General features: G+C 39.2%; 1 protein-coding gene across 5 annotated transcripts; it reads left to right on the top strand.

Moving 5' to 3' along the window:
• Positions 1 to 19,521, top strand: LOC131072987 (cytochrome P450 CYP72A616). 5 transcript variants are annotated; one of them, XM_058009312.2, is made up of 8 exons: positions 1 to 257; positions 363 to 430; positions 16,584 to 16,668; positions 16,918 to 17,226; positions 17,320 to 17,546; positions 17,930 to 18,171; positions 18,288 to 18,675; positions 18,784 to 19,521. In XM_058009312.2, exons 4-8 carry the CDS (start codon positions 16,938 to 16,940, stop codon positions 19,213 to 19,215), a joined length of 1,578 nt encoding a protein of 525 aa, XP_057865295.2. In that variant the 5' UTR covers positions 1 to 257; positions 363 to 430; positions 16,584 to 16,668; positions 16,918 to 16,937; the 3' UTR covers positions 19,216 to 19,521. The 5 variants fall into 5 exon arrangements, with proteins under 5 accessions (XP_057865295.2, XP_057865294.2, XP_057865292.2 ...); XM_058009311.2 differs by having other exon boundaries at positions 16,584 to 16,678; XM_058009309.2 differs by lacking the exon at positions 16,584 to 16,668.
• Positions 19,522 to 24,005: the final 4,484 nt, after the last annotated feature.

The following is a 24,005-nucleotide window of genomic DNA, read 5'->3' as shown; positions in this document are numbered from 1 at the left end:
ATTGCTGTTATAGGGCCCAGAAAATGGATATGGAATGCTTCAGGATAAATTTTAAACAAATCGTGGCCACATCATTTGAGCACCGAGGACGACAAGATTTCGCTGTTGCGTTTAAAAGTGAGAGTCAAAGGATATCGCCTCAATTCTCAGAAACATTCAGAGCAAGAGCAATCATAGTCACATCAACTACATTATTATCAATCAGGATTTCGCTATCACGCGGATAAGTTCTACACTGCATGATGAATTCACTTGAGGTCATACACCACTCTCAAACGTTTCTCATACTTTCTCTCTCTTTCTTTGATTGTTTCAAATATTTTTTGTTTGTACATTTTTCCTACCTCTGCTCTCATTTACAGAGTTATAACCACGACCAGCTATTAAAGTTTTTCGAAGAGGAACCAGCATTGGATTGGAAATTAGAAAGGTGAGGAGTTTTATTCATATTTGTAAACCTTAATTCGTTAATTAGCATTGTAATCCGAATTCAGCATTCAGCCTGAAACTTTGATCTCCTTAATTTTCTACACCGTTTCGATTTTTTACACTGCAGGAACAGCAGTCTTCATAGAAATCATCTATGTAGGGTTTATTTGGATCTCTAGATAGTAACAAATAATAAACAACACTCTTCTTTACTTTTGTTGCCTGGAAGGCATGCCCCAAAATCTTACCTAGCTGGGGTTTCCTAGCGTCCTAAAAACTTTCCCAATTAGGGTTTTCTATTCTTATCTAGATAGTACCACCAAAAACAAAGTTACCAAAGGTTTAGCATTCTTATCTAGATGGTATCACAAAAAAATATTTAGCTAAGGTTTACTGTTTTTGTTGGGGTGGTAGCACAAAATCTCACCGACCTAGGATTTACTATTCTTGTCTAAATAATTCACAAAAACTTGCCTATTTACCTAACTAGTAGGTTTCTCTTGATTGTGATTGTTATTTTATTGTTGCCATGATCTTATAGAGAAAAAGGGCTACTGCTGGCAAATGGTTGAATTGCAGAAACTTGTAATGCAAGTGATTGAACCGGCATTTTTTGAAAATTAGGATCAGTTGCGACCAGTAGAGCAACAGTTCAGGAAAGGGAATTGCTACTGGAGGAGGAATGACCATTTCATCTATAAGATTGGCCCCTTGAGCAGGTACTGTATAAAGAGGAAAAGCTGTGTGATCAATGAGAATAGCTGTTGGAGGAGGAAAAGTGACTGTGTTACCTAAAAGAAGGGAAGGTTTGATCAGTTTCTCTGCTTCCCCTTCTTTCTATATCAGGGGAATATAATCACGGTGTTAATACTAGGCAAGTACTTACCAGTACTTGCTCAGGCAGTCTTGCCAGATTCTGGCAAAGTTCTTTAAAAATAAATAATGGAAAAGAAGAAAGAAACCATTTAAAAATTCTTATATATTATAACAGGAGCAGTTGTTGTGAGTTGAATGATAATGTTAATGCTTAGTAAGATTGCTGACTATGCAAAAAGCCTCTTAACCACTGCTTGTCGAAGACTGGCTTCTCCACTGCCTGCAATCCTATTTTAATTCAATCGCTGTTTACAACTCTTATTCTTATTCTTATCGTCGCCACCAATTTCCATCTCTTCACTGCACTGTCTTGTTTACCAACTAAGGGATTTATGTCATTGTATTGGCACCACCTGAGCTGTTGTCTATAAATAAGTCTCTATGTAACTCTTCAATCTAATCTAAAAATCTCAGATACCAGGAGGATATACTCAGCAGAGTTTTGTATATGTGTATTATTATATCTATAAAGTTTATTGTTTTTTTTTGAATAAAGGGGTAAAACCTTTATTGAAAATCAGACACAAGAATTACAAAGAGAACCAGAGCCCCAAGGCCCCAGAAATGAACCACAAACCCAGCCCAAGATCAGCCAGCTTCATAACTATCCATGTCCTCAGCAAAAATCTTCTGCAAATCCCGACAGTAATCCGAGGAGAGATGCTCCCAACCTTCAACTTTCCAATCACTACCATGTTCCGAGGCCCACTTAGCCAAACAATCAGTTGCTCTATTCCATTCACGAGTAATGTGGATGAAAGACACCTGCTCCATTAACGAACTAATTTGAAGAATCTAACGAACAATCCTTGCCAGCTGCCAATGAATCCCACTCACCTTCTGCTCTGTCAACAAGTTAACAATAATTTGTGAATACGATTCCCAGATAACCTTCCTTCGACCCAACTCCCAAGCACACTCTAGGGCATAGAGAATTGCAAGGCCCTCCATAAAATTATTAGACTGCCGTCCTTTATGCACCGAAAAGAAGAAAACCACCTCCCCCATACTATTCTTATCAACACCACCCACCCCAGCAGGGCCCGGGTTACCCCTAGAGGAGCCATCGGTGTTAATCTTGATAAACTCATCCTGAGGGGGCATCCACCTTCCCACCCTTTGAACCTTCTTCATAGCACATCTACCTCTCCTGGCACAAGCTGAGGTGGGAGACAACTCCTGCAAACCCAACCTACTCACAATATCCGCCTCATCTCTATCTAGAGGAAAATTCACCTCACATTTAGCTTCCACCGTCTCCCGAATCATAACAATGATTCTATTCCACACTTGCTGAACTAACAGTTTGACCTCACGGAAGATCCTCCTGTTCCTCTCGAGCCATATCTGCCACAGTATGAAAATGGGGCCAATATACTAGACAGTCTGGAGGAAAGAGGACAAGATAGGAGGTTTGACCAAACTGCTCCACAACTCCACCAGAGAATCCGCGTGAACACAAGGATGCTTCCACACCCCCCACCAGTAATGCTAAATAAGCAAAGAGAAGGGGCATCTGAAGAACAGGTGTGAGGAATCTTCCTCCCCATTACCACACAAAGCACAAATGGAAGGCCCCAAGAATCCCTGCTTGCGAATATTGTCCCAAGTTAGGCATCTATTCAAAGCCAAAGTCCAAGCGAAGCAGTTACACTTAACCAAGAAAAATTATTCCACACATGTTTCCACCAGTGCACCTCTCTTCCCTCCAGTATTCGGTTCAACAGTTCCCGGTATCCACTAGCCATAGTAAAGACACCCTTAGGATTCGGAAATCAAGCAAGTCCATCCCTACCCTTGAGGGAACTACAATGTCTACTCGCCAGAATGCCATGCAACTCAGCACACTCTTCCTCCATCCCAGCAACCGACCACTCATTAGGAGCCTTCCACCACTCCATCTCCAGCCGCCCACACCTATAAACAGCCTTGAAGTCACTCACCCTTGACCACCTTGCCCCTAAAAACCTCTGGCAAAGATTCCCAGGTTAGGAAACTAATCAAGGATGGGGGGGTATCCATCCCAAGAGTCGCTCCAGAAAAGGACCTCTTCCCCCCTCCTGCAAATCCAAAAGAGTCCTTCCTTAATTAGAGAAGCCCCCTTCTTAAGAGTATACCAAATCGTTGAGCCTTTTCCCTCGAGCGGATATCTTGGAATTTCCTCCATCGGGATCCTCTGCATATATTTGTAGGCCAAAATCTTAGCCCAGCCTCGATCCTTCTCAACACACCACCTCCAGTACAATTTAGCCGCTAGAGCCTCCCTAAATAAAATAGACTGCCTTAAACCAAGCCCCCTCGACTGCTTCGGGCTACACACCAAGTCCCAATTGACAAGACTCCATTTGGATGAGGATAGATTGCCTGCCCATAAGAATTGCCTTGCCAGAGAGTTCAATCCCTTCAAGAACCACTTAGGAGCCACTTGAAGCATACATCGATAAATCGGAAGAGCCTGAACCACTGACTGAATCAGCTGAACCCTCCCGGCAAAGGATAACCATCTGTTTGTCCAGTGTTCAACCTTCGTGCGAAATTTATCCAAGATACCCTGCCATGACTCCCTAGGAGGGTTACTAGGAGAAATAGGAATACCCAAATAAGTCAAGGGCATAGAGCCAACTTGGAATCTCAAGATAAGAGCAATCCTCCTTTGAATAGTTCCAGGAGTGTTGAAGAAGAGGATAGAAGATTTATCCTCATTGATCAAGTGGCCCGAGGCCGCAAGATAAACATACAAAACCTTACGCAGATTAGTAGCTTCTCTGATCTGAGCAAGTCCCATCAGGGCCGTGTCATCAACAAACTGCAAATGAGACTGCGGTTGCAAGTCATTAACCCAACTCCAACCCTGAATAATACCCAGACCCACATTATGCTTAATCAGCCTCCCCAGACCCTCAGCCAGAAGAATGAATAAGTAAGGGGAAGGGGGTCCCCTTGGTGAAGACCCCTAGAAGCACCAAACAGCTTAGTATGATCTCCATTGATTAGCATAGAGAAAGAGGTAGACGTAACACAACTCATAACCCATTGGATCCATTCATCAACAAAGCCAAAAGCCCTGAGGATCTTCTGGAGGAAGGACCAACAAACTCTATCATAAGCCTTAGCCATATCCAGCTTAAGAAACATAGCTTTTTCCTTGGAGGTTGCCATAGAATGAGCAATGACCACACCATCCAAGATTTGGCGCCCTTCCACAAACCTGCTTTGCTCCTCAAAGATAACATCCCCTAGACACTTCTTCAACCTATCCGCTATCAGCTTAGAGATGATCTTATAAATCACATTGCAGAGAGAGATAGGGCGGAACTAGCCTAACTGGTCAGCCCCATCACACTTGGGGATTAGAGCAATGAAAGTCGCATTCAAAGCCCGAAGCATCTGCTTATTCCTCTGGGACTCTTGGACTACTTCCAATAAGTCCAATTTGATAATATCCCAGAAATCTTGAAAGAATTCAACCGGGAACCCATCCGGTCCAGGAGCTTTTCCCTTCCTCATGTGAAAAACAATCCTCTCGAGTTCTTCCAGCAAAAGAGGACCCATAAGCTGCTCATTCATCTCCCTAGTAACTAGAGAAGGAATGCAAGCGAGAACCTGATTCTCCTCCATCGATTCCCCTTGAGAATCCTCACTGAAGAGGGACCGGAAATACTGTAAAGACTCCCTAGAGATCTCCTGCAAGGATAAAAACTGCTCACCTCTATCATTGACCAGAACAGGAATGGAATTTCCATGTCTTCTTGCTTTCACTGAGTTGAAGAAGAAAGCAGTGTTCTTATCCCCCGCTTGAAGCCAATCAATACGAGCTCTCTGTTTCCAGTATATTTCTTCTCTAAGCTCCCATTCCTCTAAAGCCTTGACAACCCTGTCTTCCTCCCTAAGCAAGGCTTCATACAAACCATGCTCTCTGATTTCACTGGTGATGCCGTTCAACACTATTTGAGCAGCTTTCTTAGCATGAAAAATGTTCCCAAAACTTTGATGGTTCCACTATTTAAGCTGAAACTTAACAAATTGCAGCTGCTTGGCAAAAGTGTACATAGCAGTGCCAAAGGCAGGCCTCCCTTTCCTCCACCACTCCGCTACAAGAGTCCGCAAAGCAGGATCCCGAAGCCACACAAGTTGGAATTTGAATGAATGAGAGAGAGCGACCCGAGCAGAAGAAGAAACCAGCTTGATGGGCCAGTGGTCTGACCCTCTCCAGTCAAGAATCTCAGAGCTTGTGGACCACCCCCCACCAACCCAAAAACTAGAAACCAAAAAACGATCCAACCTCTCCGCAATCCAATATTCCCCCACCCTCCTATTGTTCTAAGTGAACAAATCATTACCAGGCTCAATGTCAACAAGATGCAACGATGATATACTATCCCGAAAAAGGAAACAAGAAGGTTCCAATCGCATAACACCCCCCTTCTTCTCACTCAACTCAAGGATGGCATTGAAATCGCTCGACATAATCCAAGGATGAAAAGGGACCAACCTTTGCATACAAGAAATATGAGACCATAAGTTCTGCTTACCCTGAAGATCAGTGGGGGCATAGGAAGATCAGTGGGGGCATAGATGTTAGTAAACAAGATATATTCCCCAGTCTCAAGACTAGAGACAACCCCGGATAACGAAGATCTAGAGGCAACCCACCAAATAGGGCGAATCCTTAAAGGGTTCCAGAGATAGGCCACCCCTCTCGAGGAGCCAACAGCCCCAATACACTGACACTGGCTTCTCCCCCATAGCTTTGGCACCAAGTCCATCATACTTTCCACAGAAAGTTTTGTCTCCTGCAAGAAAAGGATATTAGGAGAATGACTCCTTATCAACTGCCGAACAACTTTTTGTCTAGGGCCACTGTTCAAGCCCCTCACATTCCATGATAGAACAATCATTTCGGGGGATTGGAAAAATGAGAATCCAGAGTCTTTATTGACCTTGACTCAATCAAATTCTCCCCCATCAATTTGATCTTATCCAAATCCTTCTTTCTACCAGCCTTTGAAATTTTCTCCGTTGGTCCTTTCTTAATGTCCTTTTGATGGAGACCCAAATGTAAGGCCATCTTGTTACTTTTGGCTCCAGCAGATTCCAATTTTTGAGCTGCAGGAGAACCATCCCCCCCAGCCAACTCCACTACAACACTAGAAATGGGCCCCAACTGAGCCACTACTGGTAGATCCATCTCCATTTGCTGACTCCCAACAATTTGCAGAGCTTGGGTAGAGTCCCAATTCACACTATCATTGACCAACCCTGATGCACCTTGATCCAAAGGAGTTAACCCAGGGTTCACCTCCTGTTGGGTAAGGTCGTCCAAGGCTTCAAATCTGTTAAAGGTATCCTCCTCATGTCTCTCCTGTAGGGGCCTCTTTTGTCCCTGATTCCTGTTCTTTGTCTTAAGTGGGACAAAACCATCAACACCCACAACTTCCACAGTCATGGCAGCTTTTCTTTTGTCAGCCCCATCTATGCTACGGGTCGGCTGTTGAGGTTGGCGCACCACCGGTTTATAACTAGGACACTTGCACTACAAATGACCATACTCATGACATAGACGACACCAAAATGGTAAAGTCTCATAATCCAGCTACTGAACCCAAGAATAAGAACCCACACACATATTTATAGCATCTGACAAGGGCTTACTAAGATCAATTTCAACACAAATACGGGCGAAAGTCATTACCTTTCTCCCCAAGGTTTGCGTTGAGGCTCCAACTGGCCTCCCAAGCACTGAAGCGAGCATCCATAGCACATCCTCCCGACAACATTCCACCGGAAAATGTGGTAAACGAACCCACACTGGGACCCTATTCGGGAGCTCCTTCGAGGGGTTGAACCCCGCATGCCAAGGTTTGATGAACAACCCCACCTGGTTGTAAAAATACGACCCTCCTTCAAAAACCCTATTACGATCCTCCATGCAGTTGAAAGTAACCATGAAGTAGTTGTTTGCCAGCAACATAATCTCCATTTCCCCTTTCGGTGCCCAAGTCCTCTGAGCCCAGTTCTCCAAAAACTGCAGAGAAACCTTCATCCCCAAAAACTTGCAGTATAACGAGTGTTTTGAAAAGTATTCAACATCTTCCGCTATCATCTCCGGAGGAATAATCAACCTTGGTCTCTCGCTGCACCTCTCCAGGCAGCCATTAATCTTCGAGATCCGAGAGCCACTAGCACTACCAGCCCCCGAATCTGAGGCAAAAAGGTTATTATCAAAGGTCTTGACATTTTGGGATGGAGATTTCAAACCCACTGCAACACGGAAATCCATATCGAGAGATACCTTCAAGGCCTCTCCACCAGTCCTAGACATAGTACCACGCAGAAAGCCAAGGAAATGAGCAAGGACTCCACACCCCCCTGCAAGAAAACACACACCTCCCCTTCCAAGTTCCACCACAGGGCAGATCGAACCCCCACCGCCCTTCCCCGCAAGCAGATTGCGAATCCGCAGGAACCCCGAGCCCCTACCTCCCGCAGCACCACCCACCACCCGCAGCCACTACACCTCCTTCAGCTCCCGCAACCCCGATAACAGCCCCTCCCGCAGCACCACCCACCACTCGCAAGCACCTCCCTCCCACCGCTGCACCAGCATGCAGATGCTACTCACGAGCTAGGGCTGCGATGCCCTAGCCCACACACAACATCCTCCATGCACAACTCCATCAATCAACACTCCGAAAACTTGTCTCATCTATAAAGTTTATTGTTATAGCAGCATTCTGTTCCAATTTTTATGTTCTGTTATTGAGGCGATCAGATTCTTGTATTTTTTCTTGTCTTTTATGCTTTAAAAAAACAAACAAACTAACATTTGGTATCGGAGCCAACTTCAGTTGTAGAAGCTTGGTTTGCTCTAACAAGGACAGTAGCAAGAGTGATGGAGAAAATATAGTAGTGTCAGTGAAAAAGAGTTCTGTAGAATTTTGGATTTGAAAAGCAGAATTTGTTGAGAGAGTTGTCTAAAGATCAACAAATTCAGGCATTGTGAAGGAGAGATAAGTATGATATTTTCTTGCTTCGTTGATTTTAAAATATGGCTACTACTATCAGTGGTTTGAATTTGTAACAACCTTAGATAATTTGGTTTGAAGGAGAAAATTTTGATTTGTGGAGTATCAAAACGAAGATGTCATTCATTTCTCAAGATTTTTGGGTTCTAGTTGAAAATAGTTAAAACCTACAAATGCACAAGAGTTTGCCTCTTGGATGCAAGCACAACAAGTTCAACTAAAAGAAAGCAAAAAGGAGGATTCAAAATCCCTTTTTATCATTCAACAAGCAGTACATGATTCAATTTTTCCAAGAATGTTTGCAATAACAAAGTCAAAACAAGCTTGGGATCTTCTATAGAATGCATTCCAAGGAATGGAGAAGGTAAAAGCTATCAAATTACAAATGCTTAGAAGAGATTTTGAAAATCATTTTATGAAAGATTCTGAATCTATACAAGACTTCTTTACTCGAGTTATGGGACTAGTAAACCAGATTAGATCTTATGGAGAGAATTTAATAGAACATAAAATTGTTGAGAAAATTCTGAGATGTTTGCATTTACTTTTGGATCTTGTTGTGGTAGTTTTTGAAGAATCTAAGGATCTAACCTTGTTATTAGTAAATGAGCTTATGGGATCTCTTAAGACTCGTGATAAAAGGATGAATCGATCCACCAAAAAGTCTATTGAGCTAGCTTTTCAATTTAAGATTAATATTTCAAAGAATAAGGGATCGGTTTTTAGTTTTTTTTTCCCCTCATTTTTGTCAAATGTGTAAACTATTCTTTGTTTCCCACGCTTGTTTTGCTTTGAATTACTTGCTTTTTGAGTGCTTTTATTGCAGCTCTATTGGTAGGGGCCAATAGTATGTGATTCATTAATTGGAGGTGGGTGCCAACGCACCCGACGAGCCTCCCAATAACCCAAAAGGGTAATCTAAAATTAAAAGCAAAAACTTGTCTTTTGGTGACATAGTTGTGGAGAAAAAAACCACAATATCTCCCTCTGCAAGGTTTCTAACCTAGGAATGATGAAGGCAGTGATAAAGGACAAGGGTGCAAAAGAGAAGGTAAGCATCCTCCAATTGGCCCTAAGAAAACCCACGTTTCTCCTAACCCTGAAATGATAGATGCTTTGGGAAAGGAAGAAAGTAGATTGAAAAGTGTTGCTATTTATAGTGTTGTAAATTGTAACCTTTACAATTTCACACTCTATTTGGGCTGCTACTTTAGTGTGCCTTCTCTTGGGCCATTTCAAGCCTATTTGGGCCTTATCCTATATTATTGTTGTCATATGCTAATCTCGAGACTAGGTCCTATGTTTTGGGTCCTTATATTTTGTCACCACTTTCTCTAGTCCTTGTTTGAGAGGACTAGGGCACCCAATGCCCTAGTTTGAGTGGACTAGGGCATCCTAGTCCTTCCAAAAGGGGCCCAATATAAACGTGTGTGAGTGTCGACCTCTGTCATTTGTCATCCGATCCCAATATTTTCAATTGACCATTGGATGTCGGCCTATGTGAACCCTATATAAAGCAATCTTTATCATTCATAAAGTTAACCCAAGGAGTAGCAAGCTACAACAACCTATCTTCAAGTATGACTTCATGATTGGTTATGTTATGTTTTATCATGTTATTGCATCAACACTCAGAGAACTTGTTTAAAGAGCATTGCATCACCACCATTATCAATCCTAATGTATAATCTTGTCACTTTAGTATTTGAATAATGATTTAACCTTTGTCCTCCTTGAGGATAAGCTCTCTTTTTCATCTTATAGAGGTGGGAACACCAACATGGGGTTTGATTTAGGCAAGCCCCTATACAACACAACCATTTTTCCTTGTTTTAGTGTGTGTAGGTTCAGATCCGACCACAAAGAGGGCTTCAAGCCTATAGGTGTTTAGAGAAGACTATGACAGATGATCCCAGATTTTGAGCAGGCAGAAACATCTGGTGTAGGGCACCCTCCAATTGTGTTCTTAGTTCTTTATGTCACTGTTTGTATTGAAAGTCATCATTTTGCTAACATTTTACCTAGTTCATTTACACACACTTCACAATGTCAAATCCATTACAAATAAAAAAGGAACATCAACCCACAAGCATTAAGCTCTACTATTAGAACTGTAGCTGAACCTAGGTTTGGACTTGCTTGATTCCAAAACACAAGAGATTTGTTTAGCGGCCAAATGGATAGTTAAGGTTGTTTCTGGTGATGAATTATGGAAAATCTTGGTCCTTAACCATATTATGCTTGCTACTGTTAGGAAGAAATGGCCAAATATCAGATGGCTTGACAAAAGTTTGCTTGCTCCCTTCCTGTGTATTGAAGCTTCATTTCCTCTAAACTCCATTTGGAAGGCTTGGCAACAAGTGAGTAAATGTTTACATTGGAAAAATTCTTCTTTGTAGTACAGATTCAAGTTCGCGACCTCTTCCATTTGCTGGAACAGGTTGATTCAATATCAGGGCTAGCTCCTTGTTGCTTTTCCAAGGCAGGCTTCTTATTTGTTTAAGAAAGGAGTACATCATTTTGGTGACATTTGGGGCTTTAATGCTCTTTGTTTTGTTGTAAACGCACATGCCCCATTGCAAATGGGGACTCCCTCTTTTTTGTCCTTGTTAGCTTAGTTGTTGTGCGTAATTTTCCTTAGCTTGGCAATGATTTCAGTCTTTGGCCTTAGAATGAGGGTTTTAGGTTTTAACTAGTCTTGAGGTGAATTGTGGAATTTTGAATTGAAGAAGCAACAATGAAAGTGTGAAATTGAAATTGAGAAAGTTGCAAGTGATGGGAGAAGTGTTAGTCAAAGTTGTGAGATATGCTTGCAATTCTGCTTGGAATTGCAAGGATTATATGCATTCTCTTTAAGCAAGGTAAGATCCCTGTGTAATTGAGTGCATGTAAAGTCCGATTTTCAATGCAATCTTCTTTCATCTCTAATTTGCAAAATACACAAGGTTTCGAAATCCCTGATATTTTTTGAGAAATTTGCATCAAGTACAAAGTAATGAAGGCGATGGAAGTAAAATGCAAGTATGGGGTCAATTCTTGATTGAAATTGCAAGGATAAAGTGGAAGTTCATTTAAACATGCATGCACAAATCCTATTTCTACCTTGCATTTTGATTAAGTTTTATACATGATCACTAAAAAACCCTGATTTTTTTCTTTGCATTTGCATTAATGCATGATCACTTAAATTGCTTGATTTTTTTTATGCACTTGAATTAATGCATAACCCTCCAAAATCCCTCAAATTTAGAGGGGAATTTGGATGAACTTGCATGAAATGATGAAAATTCCAATGCATAACAAGTGAAAATCCCTGAAATTTTCAAGGGAAAGAATACATGAAGTTTGAAAATCCTCAAAATTTGCAAGGGAAGGAATGCACAGATGTTTAAAATCCACGAAATTTTCCGCTAGGGCAGAATTCGCAGGGCAGAAATAAAGAGTGTTCCATGGAAATGCGTTCCCCCCCCTCCCCTTCAAGCCCACGTCTCTGGGACAAGGAGTCGGGGACGTGGCATCTCCCGCTGTCCCGCCACCGCCACTGGTGCTTTGCCAGAGACTTGGAGACGTCTTGGTGTCTTCAAGACTCCTTGGGAGACTCCCATGCATCTCTCGAGGGACGGGGGGACTTGCAGGGATCTCAGTCCGAACACATCAAAAAGCAATTGAAATTTTAATTTTTTAAAATTTTGAGTGATTTTTTGTGGTTGGGGGGTAACCCTAATTTGATGTGGGCCCCACCCCTTCCCCCAATGCAATACGAAACCCCTAAAACTACTGATTTCATTCACATTCTAATTCTGTTTTTTTTTACCAGCTAGCTGAAGAGGAGAAAAAGCTTAGAAAAGTCTTAATGCAATTAGCATTCAAGAAATCTTTGTATTTAGATTTAGTATTTCAAATTTTGCTATTTTATAATTTTACGAATTTTCTGTAGTTTCATTTGAAAAGTAATTCTTACACTGTTATACATCTTTTCACAACTAGTTTTTCAAGTGCTATAAGTATATGCATAACTATATCAGCACCACCACCCCGCCACCCCCCGTCGCTATCCCCTGTTGGTGTTGGAAATAAGCCACACCCGGACCGACGATGGACCGGTCCAAGAGGGGCCAGTAGCTCAGTGGTAGAGCACTCCAGCAGCGTATGGAAGGTCCTAGGTTCGAGTCCTAGCCGGTCCATGTCTCAACATGGTATTAGAGCCAGGTCCAGGCTAGGAGCCCCAATCACACGAGAGGTGTGGCTTAAGGGGGGGTGTTGGTGTTGGAAATAAGCCACACCCGGACTGACGATGGACTGGTCTAAGAGGGGCCAGTAGCTTAGTGGTAGAGCACTCCAGCAGCGTATGGAAGGTCCTAGGTTCGAATCCTAGCTGGTCCATGTCTCAACATCCCCCTGCCATACCCAAACTTAAGCCTTTTGTCCCCCATCCCCGAAACCTGTCCCCTGTGTCCCTGTGTCCCCCTGTCTCCAACGGCTGTGGAACACTGGAAATAAATGAATAAGCAGTGTGTTTGCTTGGAAATGAAGCGTTCAACCTTGTATAAGTAGCTCTAAAACGTGTGAGATAGGTATAAGATGTGAATGGGCCGACCTGAATTTACAATGGAAGAAACGTGTAAGGAGAAGCTGAAACGTGTTGAGTGAAAGAGGGCCGACCTAAGATCTGAAAGTAAGAATTTTCTCCCAAAACGTGTAAAGGCAAATGAAAGTGTGAGGAGTGGAGATATAGTCCGACCTTAAGGTGAGGGATAGTTGAAACCATATATAAGAGCAAGGATTAAAATTCATTTCATCACCCTTCAAACTCAGTTCTAAATAAAATTCCAGAGCAGAGAGGCGAATCTGAAGGAGGAGAGTAGCAAATGAAATTAAAAGGCAGAATTAAGAACTCCTTTAAGACTAAGTGGAAGACATTAATACAAAGCAGAACCACAAGGCATGTGAATTCCAGAAAGAGAAAGGGAAAATCAGATTTCACAAGCAAATTCCAAGAAGGAAGAATGAATTCAGAAATGAAAATCAAAGCAGAAGTGTGAACTTTACCAAGGTAGAGTGGTGGATATCCATGCAAACCAGTCACAGCTCCAACTCAATTCAGATCGAAGTACAGACCATGCAGTGAATTCAAAGGCAGATCAGAACCAAAAGGAGCCCGTTTTGAAACAGGGAGGAAAGTGACTTCAATATAAATCAGAGTCACTCACAAGCAGTCCGTAAGCATATTCCAAAATTAAGATGCAACTTTGACAGCAGAAAGGTGGTAACTTCAAGGCAGAGGGTTCAAATCAAGCGTTGTATGAATACATATAAAGATGCGATCAGGAAGTCATTTTTTAGTTTAATAAAAATCAGATTGCAAAAGATCAACTGAGGTGCAAGAGGGATGTGTTTGAATTAGAGTCAAGACGATGGAGAGTTGATATGGAGGGTTTGTGAAACAGTTTTTTACAAGATATTGATGGTGTTGTTTACAACCTCCATTAAAGAATGATTAGCATGAAAAAACCCTTTTAAAAATTTTCAAAATGAATTCATGATGCAAAGCCTTAAGCTTTCATTTTAGTCTTACATTTCATTAACATAAGGATTTTGTACCAATTTGATTCATGGTGTTTTGCTCTTTTTCAGGCGACAAATGAAAGAAGGATGCAAGGAAGATGAAGCATGTTTCAACAATACAAGAGGACAAAGGGAAAAGACAAGCTTGAGGGTGGACAACATCAAGGTGTGCAAGATGATGACAAAGAAAGACATTGCAAGGGGAGATACATAGGATGGAGACTCAACATCATGAAGAGGTCAAGATGCACATGTGCAGGATGAAGAACTTCACAGTGGGAGAGAGACCAAGTCAAGTAAGGAAGCGGATTGCTCTACAACATGATGCAAGGTTCTACAATGACTTTGGATTTCCCTTGGAAATCCAAGATCAAGGTGAAGGACTTTACAAGAAGATCAATGCAAGACGACACAATGCACAGTCACAAGAAATAATAAAATGAAGGATTTCCAAGAGGAGAAGAATGATAAAGATGATGCAGTTTGGGAATATGAACCATCACAATAAGTCAAAAGGCTGGATAATGTTGAGTGTTAAGAGATATTGCTAGAGATGCAAATATTTCTTTGTGATGAAGGATGGAAGATTACAAGGCATATGTGAGCTGAGGTGGCACCCTTTCATCATCAACCAATCAAATGGTCCAAGGCCAACATGTCTGGATTGATTGAACCTGGCTCATCCTATGAAGAAGACAAGTGGACATGTGTGTGCATTGGATGAAGTGTCATTATCTACTCCTTGTAAATTGTGCCATTGAGACTATCATTTTATAATTGATCCTTTTCCTCAAAAGGATATGTATTCAAAGACTTGTAATTTTCTCATTGGATGATATTGAATGTAGGAGGTGGTTGTTGTAACTACCCCAATTAGGGTTTGCTTTGAATTATCTTGGCCATTGATTTAGAGTCAATTTGGGCCCTTCATTTGTTACTGGGAAGTATATAAAAGGCTTAACCTTTTCATTTGTAAAGGTTAATAGGAGCTATAATAGGATGGTTAAGAGTTAGCAAGTAGGAGGAGACTAGAAATTGTTGCCAAGATTATGATGGAATAAGTACATGATTTTCATTGAAGATATGGTGTATCTTTGTGTGTTGTGGCTATAATAGGATAGTTAAGAGTTAGCAAGTAGGAGGAGGAGACTAGAAATTGTAGCCAAGACTATGATGGAATAAGTACACAATTTTCATTGATGATATGGTGGATCTTTGTGTGTTGTTTCAACATTTTGCATGGTTTCTACTCCTTAAGTTTTAGTTAAAGATCATTTATTGTAATGGCGAAATGCGATGATATGTGATGAATTCCCTGGTTCATACCATTTGTAGTTTGTTGATTGCAACTTGTAGTGTATGGTTAGTCTGAACCTAATTTAGCAGTAGTTCTACTGTGGGTGTTCATTTGGATTGCACCAGTATTGGGTATTTGGATGAATGTTTTACAATATGAAAATCCTTCATTGCCTTTGGAGATTGCATTAGTTTTGTGTAGTTGTTTTCTCATGGAAAAGAAAAGCTTGATTTATGGAATCTAAGTTCAAGTTAGTTTGATATTCTAGTTCCAGTGAAGCATAAGTCCTTTTGTGTAAACAACAAAATCACGTTTTTCACTGAGTCCATCCATTGTAAAGTCACATTGTAAACCTTGAGGTAGCTTTATTTGATCACATTGTTTAGCATTTGGGGTTTCCTTGTTCAATAGAGGATATAATACTTGGTATTTTATTCTGTGTTGGCGAGTGTCATAAAACACACATCAACACTCTTGAGTGGGCTTCTTGGCAAAGCTCTAAGAACTCCTTTCATTTCAATGACAATTGTAAAGGGTTTTTACTCTTTGTGAAATCTTTGGTGTGTATGGATCTTGTTATGAAACTATGTACTCCCTTACAATGCAATTTTTGGCAAGACTGGTTATGGTTGTCCAAGTTCCATTTCTCTTGCTTTCCTTTAAAGTTTTTTTATTTAAATCTTCTGCCAAGTATGACACTAAATCCAAGATTGAATAAAAAATGGAAATGTAGGCTTCATGAAAGGACATGGAAGAAGTGGAGTGCTCAAATATGGAACCCCAGCTGAGCTAATGCACAGTTATTGGCTTGGAATATCTACATTTCAAGCTGCCTGTTAGGGACAAATTAAAATGTATGGTTGTTCAACCTGTCAAATGCCTGTTTTGTCAGCACATATTGAAAGCTTGAAACACATTTTTTGGGACTGTTAATTAGCAAAAATAAAATGGAATGCTATTTTCTATCATTTACCTGCTATCGTTGATCATGTTTTGGGTTGGAAAGAAGCTCTTTTGGGAATTGGTTTGCATCATAATGTTGTGGTGGATACCATAAGACAAACTTTTTTGTTCAGTACATGGAACAGGAGGTGTTTGGCTGTATTTTCAAATCATTTAGTTCAACAGGAGGCTGAACTCCTAAAATTTTACTCAGACATACTGATCGAAATTGTATCTCTTTCAGCTCAGAGGCTCACCAAAAAACGTACTCAGACTAACAATCTACCGGACATCATTAAACTACAGATTTTAAAGCTACACAAAGAAGATATTCTCTTCTAGACAGCTGCATGGACTCTTTAAATTCAGAATTTAACGATGCTTTTCAGCTTCTCATTGTTATGTTTGTTATTAGTTTCACCTGTGGGCTGGTTGTATACTTTGGCTAGGTTCTTTCACTAGCTGGTTGATAACAGCGAGTTGTTTTATAGTTTGGTGGCTTGCTGGTTTGTCCGGGCAGCTTCATTGGTTAATGTAATTCACAGTCTGTTGACTGTGTTCTATCCTTCTATTTTTTTTTCTTTTGCATTTATTCAATACAAAAAAAACTTCTAGACATTTACAAACATAAAAAGATTTTTTTAATCTTGCTTAAAGATTTATAAATTTATCTCTGTCGAGGAAGGATTTTTTTTCCGTTGTTTTAAAAGAGATGAGAAAAGATGCAGCAGAAATGATACTTATCTTGATTTATGTTAACACCAGGGAGCCCTTGATTTGCAGGAAAATAAAGCTTGTGGAAGATGGAGATGGATCTAAATCTTTTCCCCTGGCGTTTTGTGAGCTTTGTGGGTTTCATATTGATGGCTATATTGGTGAATATTCTGGTAAAAATATGGTGGACGCCTCTTTGCACACAGAAGTTTCTTCGAAATCAAGGCATTGATGGACCTCCATACAAACTGTTATATGGAAGCACCCAAGAATTACTCGAAACCAAGAAGCGTGCCAAATCGACATCCATGGAGTTCATGCCCCACGATATTGTACATCAAATTGTTCCACATATTCATGTTTGGGCGCAACTATATGGTGCACATTTACTTAACGTCACGTTGGTAACTGATTAATTTCTAGTTATTGACTACTTTTACCAATGAAATCTTATTGCCCGGATGTTGTTAGGCAGGATATTTGTGTATTGGTTGGGCACCCAGGCAAGGATTGTGCTTCATGACCCGGAGATGATGAAGCAGATTCTGTCCAACAAGTTTGGGCACTATGAAAAGCCTGATCCCAACTTTCAATTGAAGCGCCTATTTGGTTTATATGGCCTTGCAAGCTCCAGTGGAGAGAAATGGGCTCATCAAAGAAGGCTTCTCAATCCTGCTTTTCATTTAGACAGTTTGAAGGTCAGTTTAACTTTCGTAGGCTTTACTTTAAGGTCAAATACTCTTATGGTAATCTTGTAGGTGGTAGAATGAAATTTGAAGTTTGAAAAAATTATCTTTTTCTTTTATAAATATTAATAATATTAGTGTGGATATCTTAAATATATCTATCAAAGCAATGTTAGAGATATCAATTTGGAACTATTTTATTTACGAATATTTGTTATTGTTAACATGCTCACGTTATATGTCATTACATATTAGTATCCCTTATTACCATTGTAGAATGTTTTTCAACATTAATAAATTAAAAAATTGATGCAATGATTGCTCATGGTTTAAGATGAATCCAACCCAGAATCTTTTCCTAAATTTATGAGAACTTATTGGAGGATTTCTCTCAGTCGATGGTTCCAGTAATGGCATCTAGCACCGGCAGGATGCTGGAAAAATGGGAAAATGCAATCGCTGATGGTGTGAAAGAGATTGAGGTCTCAAATGATTTTCGATGCCTTACTGCAGATGTGATAGCCCGGACAGCTTTTGGCACTAGTTTTGAGCAAGGAAAACATATATTTCACATGCTAGCTGAACTAACCATTCTGGCTGGAAAAAGTTTTGGGAAGATGTCCTTCCTAGGCTCCAGGTAACACTAAACTTCCAATATTTGATTCTCTTAATGGATCTCTTTATTCCTTTTCTACACTATAATAAGGAACGTAGTCGAGTTTAACACTTTTTAAATTTGTTTTTGATTGGAAGGTTCCTGCCCACTCCAAGTAATTTAAGATCTAAGAAGTTAGACATGGCTATTCAAAAATCACTGAGAGAGTTGATCCTGAACCGCAAAAAGAATGTAGAGATGGGGAAAAATGATAGCTATGGCATGGATCTTTTGGGCCTGATGATGAATGCCTATAAGGATGAAGTGAAGGGAAAAAGCAATTTTGTGAGCTTATCTCTTCAGCACATGGTTGATGAGTGCAAGACTTTCTTTACAGCGGGGAGTGAGACTACTGCCACTTTACTCACATGGACACTCATTCTGCTTGGAATGCATACTGACTGGCAGGATGCAGCTAGGGAAGAAGTGCTTCATACCTTTAAAAGAGATACTCCAAATTTCGATTCCATGGCTCGCCTCAAACTGGTAACAATTTGTTTTTTTTTCTTTGATGTTCTAATGGCAATTTGTTACTTTCATTCCACATCTTTGCAAAGGAGTATAAACCATGAAATGAATTTTAATGTTGGTCAGGTGAACATGATTTTATTTGAGGTGTTGAGGCTGTATCCTCCAATAGTAGGTTTATCAAGGAGGACTTGCAAAAAGATGCAGCTAGGAAGCTTAACTGTTCCAGCGGGTGTGGAGCTTGTGCTACCCACGATTACAGTGAACCATGATGAAGAGTTGTGGGGGAAAGATGCCAAGGAGTTCAATCCTCACAGGTTTAGTCAAGGGATTTCTAAGGCGTCTACCCATCCTGCTGCATTTACAACTTTTGGGTTTGGACCCAGAACTTGTATAGGCCAGAATTTTGCTCTTATTGAAGCCAAGGTGATGCTCACAATGATCTTGCAACGTTTCTCTTTCTCTGTTTCGCCTACCTACATCCATAGCCCTGCATTGATTTTCACTGTTCTCCCCCTACATGGAGCTCAAATCATTTTTCAACAGCTACCAAATTAGAGCTTTTCTCTTCCATTACATGCATAATTGTGGTTCAATACATTATCTACGGGCACTTCAACTTTCCTCTGGAGTAAAATTCCAAAGAAATGTACATATGGTGATAAGACATAAGTCATGGCATAACACAGAACTATTTCATTTAGGTACACCCTATTCTTTTAGGGGTTGATGCTTTCATCATGAATATAAAGTAATACACTAGAAAATCTACAGAAACTATCTTTTTTTTTTAAAATAGGAAGAAAAACATTTACATTTTATTATACCAATATGATGCTGTCATGTTTCAAGTTCCGATTTATACCAATATGATGCTCTCATGTTTCAAGTTCCAATTTATTTAAACTGGTATTTGTATTGGAAGGTGTAAGGGTTACACCGATAGAAAATTATATATAAATTAATATGGAGAATACAATTTCATGTACATAGAATATATATTAATTTAATTTACAATATCTTTGTATTAATTTTTTATTTTTTTTTGTGTATACGATTTTGAATTACAATCTTGATCGTAGGTTGATGATTTATCTTTGAGCTATCATTTTTCTTTGTGAACTTTGTTTCATGCTTTTAGTGGTTTATTTGCTTTGGTTTACAAATTGGCAATTTTACACCATGATTGTAATGGAGGTGCAATGATTATGTTGATTGTAATTTATATAGAATGTTCTATAAATTTGAAAGTAGCATTAGGTCAATAGAGAAGCCAAGAATTTTATAACAGATTTTAAAATAAATGTTCGTTAACATGCTAATCTAGGATAAAGTCTCAAAATTAAAGAAATTTATTTGAATAATTATTAGACATTGGTGCTCAATGGTAGCAAAGAAAATGTAGGAGTCTCCTATTTTTAAAGGGCATTTTAATTTGAAAGAAAATATTCTAAAATGAACTAGTATATTTATGCTTAGCTCTCTTCATTAATATTTCTTTATTTAGTTGCACAACATAGTTATATGAAAAACCTTGGAGGATTGAGATGAAAATCTCCATACTGATAAGTCATCTACATGTTTTGCATATGTAAATCATTGTGTGATTGTTGCCACTTGCAACATCACAATTGGTTTGTTAGTCTACATTGCTTATTAATGGCGATCCAATTGTCTCATGCTAAAAACGAAATTGCTAACCCACTTTTTCTCATAGTGTTCTCATTAAAATATGGGCATTACAACTTTCATTTGCTTAGTGAATGAGGTATTGAAGAACGTGTCCATCTATGGAGAGTCTCCAAGTTATTTTTAGTGAACATAGGTTATTATTGAATGAAAATAACTATGATTTTGCAAAGACTTCTCATGTACATAAGAGATGTGAAAAATTGAAAAGAAAATATTGACCCTTCCAAAATAGAGGCAATCATGAATTAACCAAAGCCCACATGCATATGCAAAACTAGGTGCTTCTTTGGAGCAGCCCAATGCCTCCCAAAGTTTGTGAGTTCTCTCTCACATTTTGATGGGTCATTACATGTTATCATGAGCTGTAAGAAGAGCTTTCATCAAGGTACGCCACAATAGCATTCTTTTGATGGCCTCCAGCAATAAATTTATAATGTACCGTTTTTAATGCTTTTCAAATTTACAACCTTTTGAGGTATAGATTGATGTCACCAACTATGCTATTGGAGTGATATTGTTGCAAGGAGATAAGCTCATTTTCTATCATTCAAATACGTTTAAAGGGGTTGTTATAAGTTATGCACACATGATTAGGAGCTCTATGCATTAGCTTCATCAATAAAAAAAGTGTAAACACATTCTCATGGTCAAGGAGAAGGTGCTTCACAAATCACATCTCCGAGCATAAATAATGTAACCAAAGATTCCCTTACAAACTTTTATTTGCATTAGCCCTAGTAGGAAGGTGTTACTCTTTCTTTTCGTGTTTCCTATTTTTTGGTTTGTAATTGCCACTACCCTTTTTTGTGGGGACAATCTTATTTTGGATTGTTGGTTTTGTTAGCAGGTTGGTCTTGGGGTTACATATAGGGCCTTTTAGGGTGAGTTACGACATAATTAAGGAAGATGATAAGAAAGATTTGTTTTTCTCTAACTATTTTACTAAATATTGAAAGGAATTGATTGTTTGTTCATCTTTCTTTGTGTTTTTTAATAAATTTTGTTAAATTTGTTTGCAAGGCAAAGGCCTTATCTACATCAAATTTTAGTATTGGAGCAATATAGATGGTCCAGAGGGAAGTCTATGTCAATTAGGAAAGGAGGGACATGAGAAACATAGGCCCTCAAAACACTACATAAGTGTTTAAAAGATGAGAGGCTTTTGATGTTATATATTACAATTCAACGAATCTAAAGAGGAACATGAGAACTTGGAGACTCCTATCAGGGTAATAGACCCTTTGAAGCATTGACAAAACAAAATTCCCAAATAAGGGTAGATATTTTTTATTTTAAAGGTGAGCTTGATCCTGATATTTTTTTAGATTGGATCTTAGGAGTTAGAGAAGTACTTTGAGATGGAAGGCATGGATGAAGCTAACCCTAAAAGAGTAAAGATCATTGCTTCAATGTTGAAGTTACATGTGACCCTATGGTGGGAAAGCATGCAGAGTTCAAGGAAAAGACATGGAAAATAAAACAACCGACTTTGGCCTTAGATGTTGAAACAATTGAGAGCTCGATTCTTGCCCTTAGATCACCAACCAAAATTGTTTAAAAGAATTTCAAAATTTAAAACATGGAGTTTAGTCAGTATAGACTTATACAAAACTATTTTTGAGGCTTCAAATTTAGACAAACATATAAGAAATTGAAGAGCAAGTAGTAGCTCGATATATGAATGAACTCAAATTTAAACTTCAAGATGAGCTTGAATTGGTGAAAGTTCTTACTCTAGATAAATCATATGAATATTTCTTAAAGATCGAGGAGAAACAAAACCAGAAAAAAATTTGTGAGTAAACAGGGTGATAGCTATCAAAATAAAAGGAAAGAGGTTTCTTTAGAACCTACTCCGAGTGGAGCCAAAATAAGACAAGAATGTGAAGGCTGATTTTGGAGTGAGGGGAGGCTTCAAAGGCAGAGGATGAGGACGACAACCTTCAAGAGAGTGGAAGACCTTGAAGTGCTTTGTTTGTGATGATTCCCATAAGGTCATAGAATGTTAGGATTGTGGTGCCATCTACCTTGTAAATCCTATGATATTGTTTCTACATCCTTGGAAATCATTTAAAGGTACTTAGGATGTATTGGGAAAATAATTTGTAATATTTAATTCTCACTTTTATTTGTAATACATTAATAGGAGGTGATGAGTTCCATTAGTGGCAGTAGAAGTGGGTCATGAACAAAATTATTTAATATTTCTTTCCATATTTATGGGCATCTAGAATAAGATAACTAATGACTTAGGAAGTGGACAAATAACTGACATTTAGGATTCTCAAAGTGGGCACCTGGAAGAGGCAACATGTGTCACTTGGCATTTTGTCATTTTTTATATTTAATATAATGCTTATCTTGCAAGAATGGGCACCCAAGTTGGAGGAAAAGTATTAGAGCCACAATCGATGCCTTTTCGAGAACCATGGAGAAATTCCAAGGGTTGTGGTTATGATGAATGAAGGGGCTTCTTTGCATGGTTTCATTGGTGGTATTGGAGCTCTTGCCATTCTATAAATTTAGCCTTTTGGGTGTAGAATACAAAGAAATAGTTGAATGTAGAGTTTCTCTACAGGAACAAGGACATGTGGGAGAAATAAGGAGGTTGTTCACATGTACATAGGTGCTTCTATGTTGGAGGCAAAGAGGATAAGTGAAGTGATTATATTGTAAGCACATTTATTGTTCATAATACAAGTTTGCCCTCTCTTCTTGGTGGAGTTTTTTCCCGCAAGGGTTTCTACATGTAAGTCTTGTGCTATATTTTGATCTTATGTTATTGATGTATACCTTATTACTATTATCTTAAGCTGATGTTAATCATTATTTAATTCTATTATAAGTTCACATAGGATAAGTTTATGAAGCATGATAAAAAGGCTATTTTTTGGCACCATTAAGAAGAAGGATCTAATCTTGGTTTTCCACATTAAGGATACTAAATTTTTCATATTTGCACGAGTTTGAAATTTTCATGTCACAGCTATCTAAAGACTGTATCTCATCCTCTTATTAGTTTATTGGATAGAGATTGATCTTCACAATCTTTGGTATTGAACCTATTTATTTCCCAACCTTTGACATTAGAGCTGAAGGTTATTGATTATGGGTATTCTTCTATTTTTTTAATTTCTTAGCTTGGCAAGCTTATGGGAATTGAAGGTTGTTGAAAGGATTTTGGGGTTGAAATGAAGTTTCTACGAGTTAACTTTGTTTTGCAGACTTGTGAGACTAAAAATTATGGATATTATCAATATGATTTATGTTGGGCATTAAAAGCTCATGTGTGTGGGTCTTTATTGAGTTGGTTATGATTTGGAAACCTAGAGATCTTGTTTGATAATATGTGTGTATCCTCTTGTTTGGTGGTTTTTTTTCCTTTACCTTGTGTTCATGTGCAGTGAGAAGATGTTCATGTTGGATGGGTATTGACATCTTGCTTACACAAAGAAATACCATTTACCTAGTCTACGAAATGGAGTGCTTATGTTGGATGCATGGTTTTAGCCCATGGTTACTAGAAGACACACAAAGATAAGAAACTAACCTCTTTGTGAGTATTGGAGTTGATATATTTGATATGGTTTAAGATCCTAAACAACTTGCTTTTCATGTTGGGTTGTAGTGTTCTCTTGTTTTCAACTGTTGGGTTT

This window comes from Cryptomeria japonica, chromosome 9 (assembly GCF_030272615.1).
Source record: "Cryptomeria japonica chromosome 9, Sugi_1.0, whole genome shotgun sequence".
Classification (NCBI taxonomy): Eukaryota; Viridiplantae; Streptophyta; class Pinopsida; order Cupressales; family Cupressaceae; genus Cryptomeria; species Cryptomeria japonica.
This window is presented reverse-complemented; position numbering and strand designations above follow the sequence as displayed.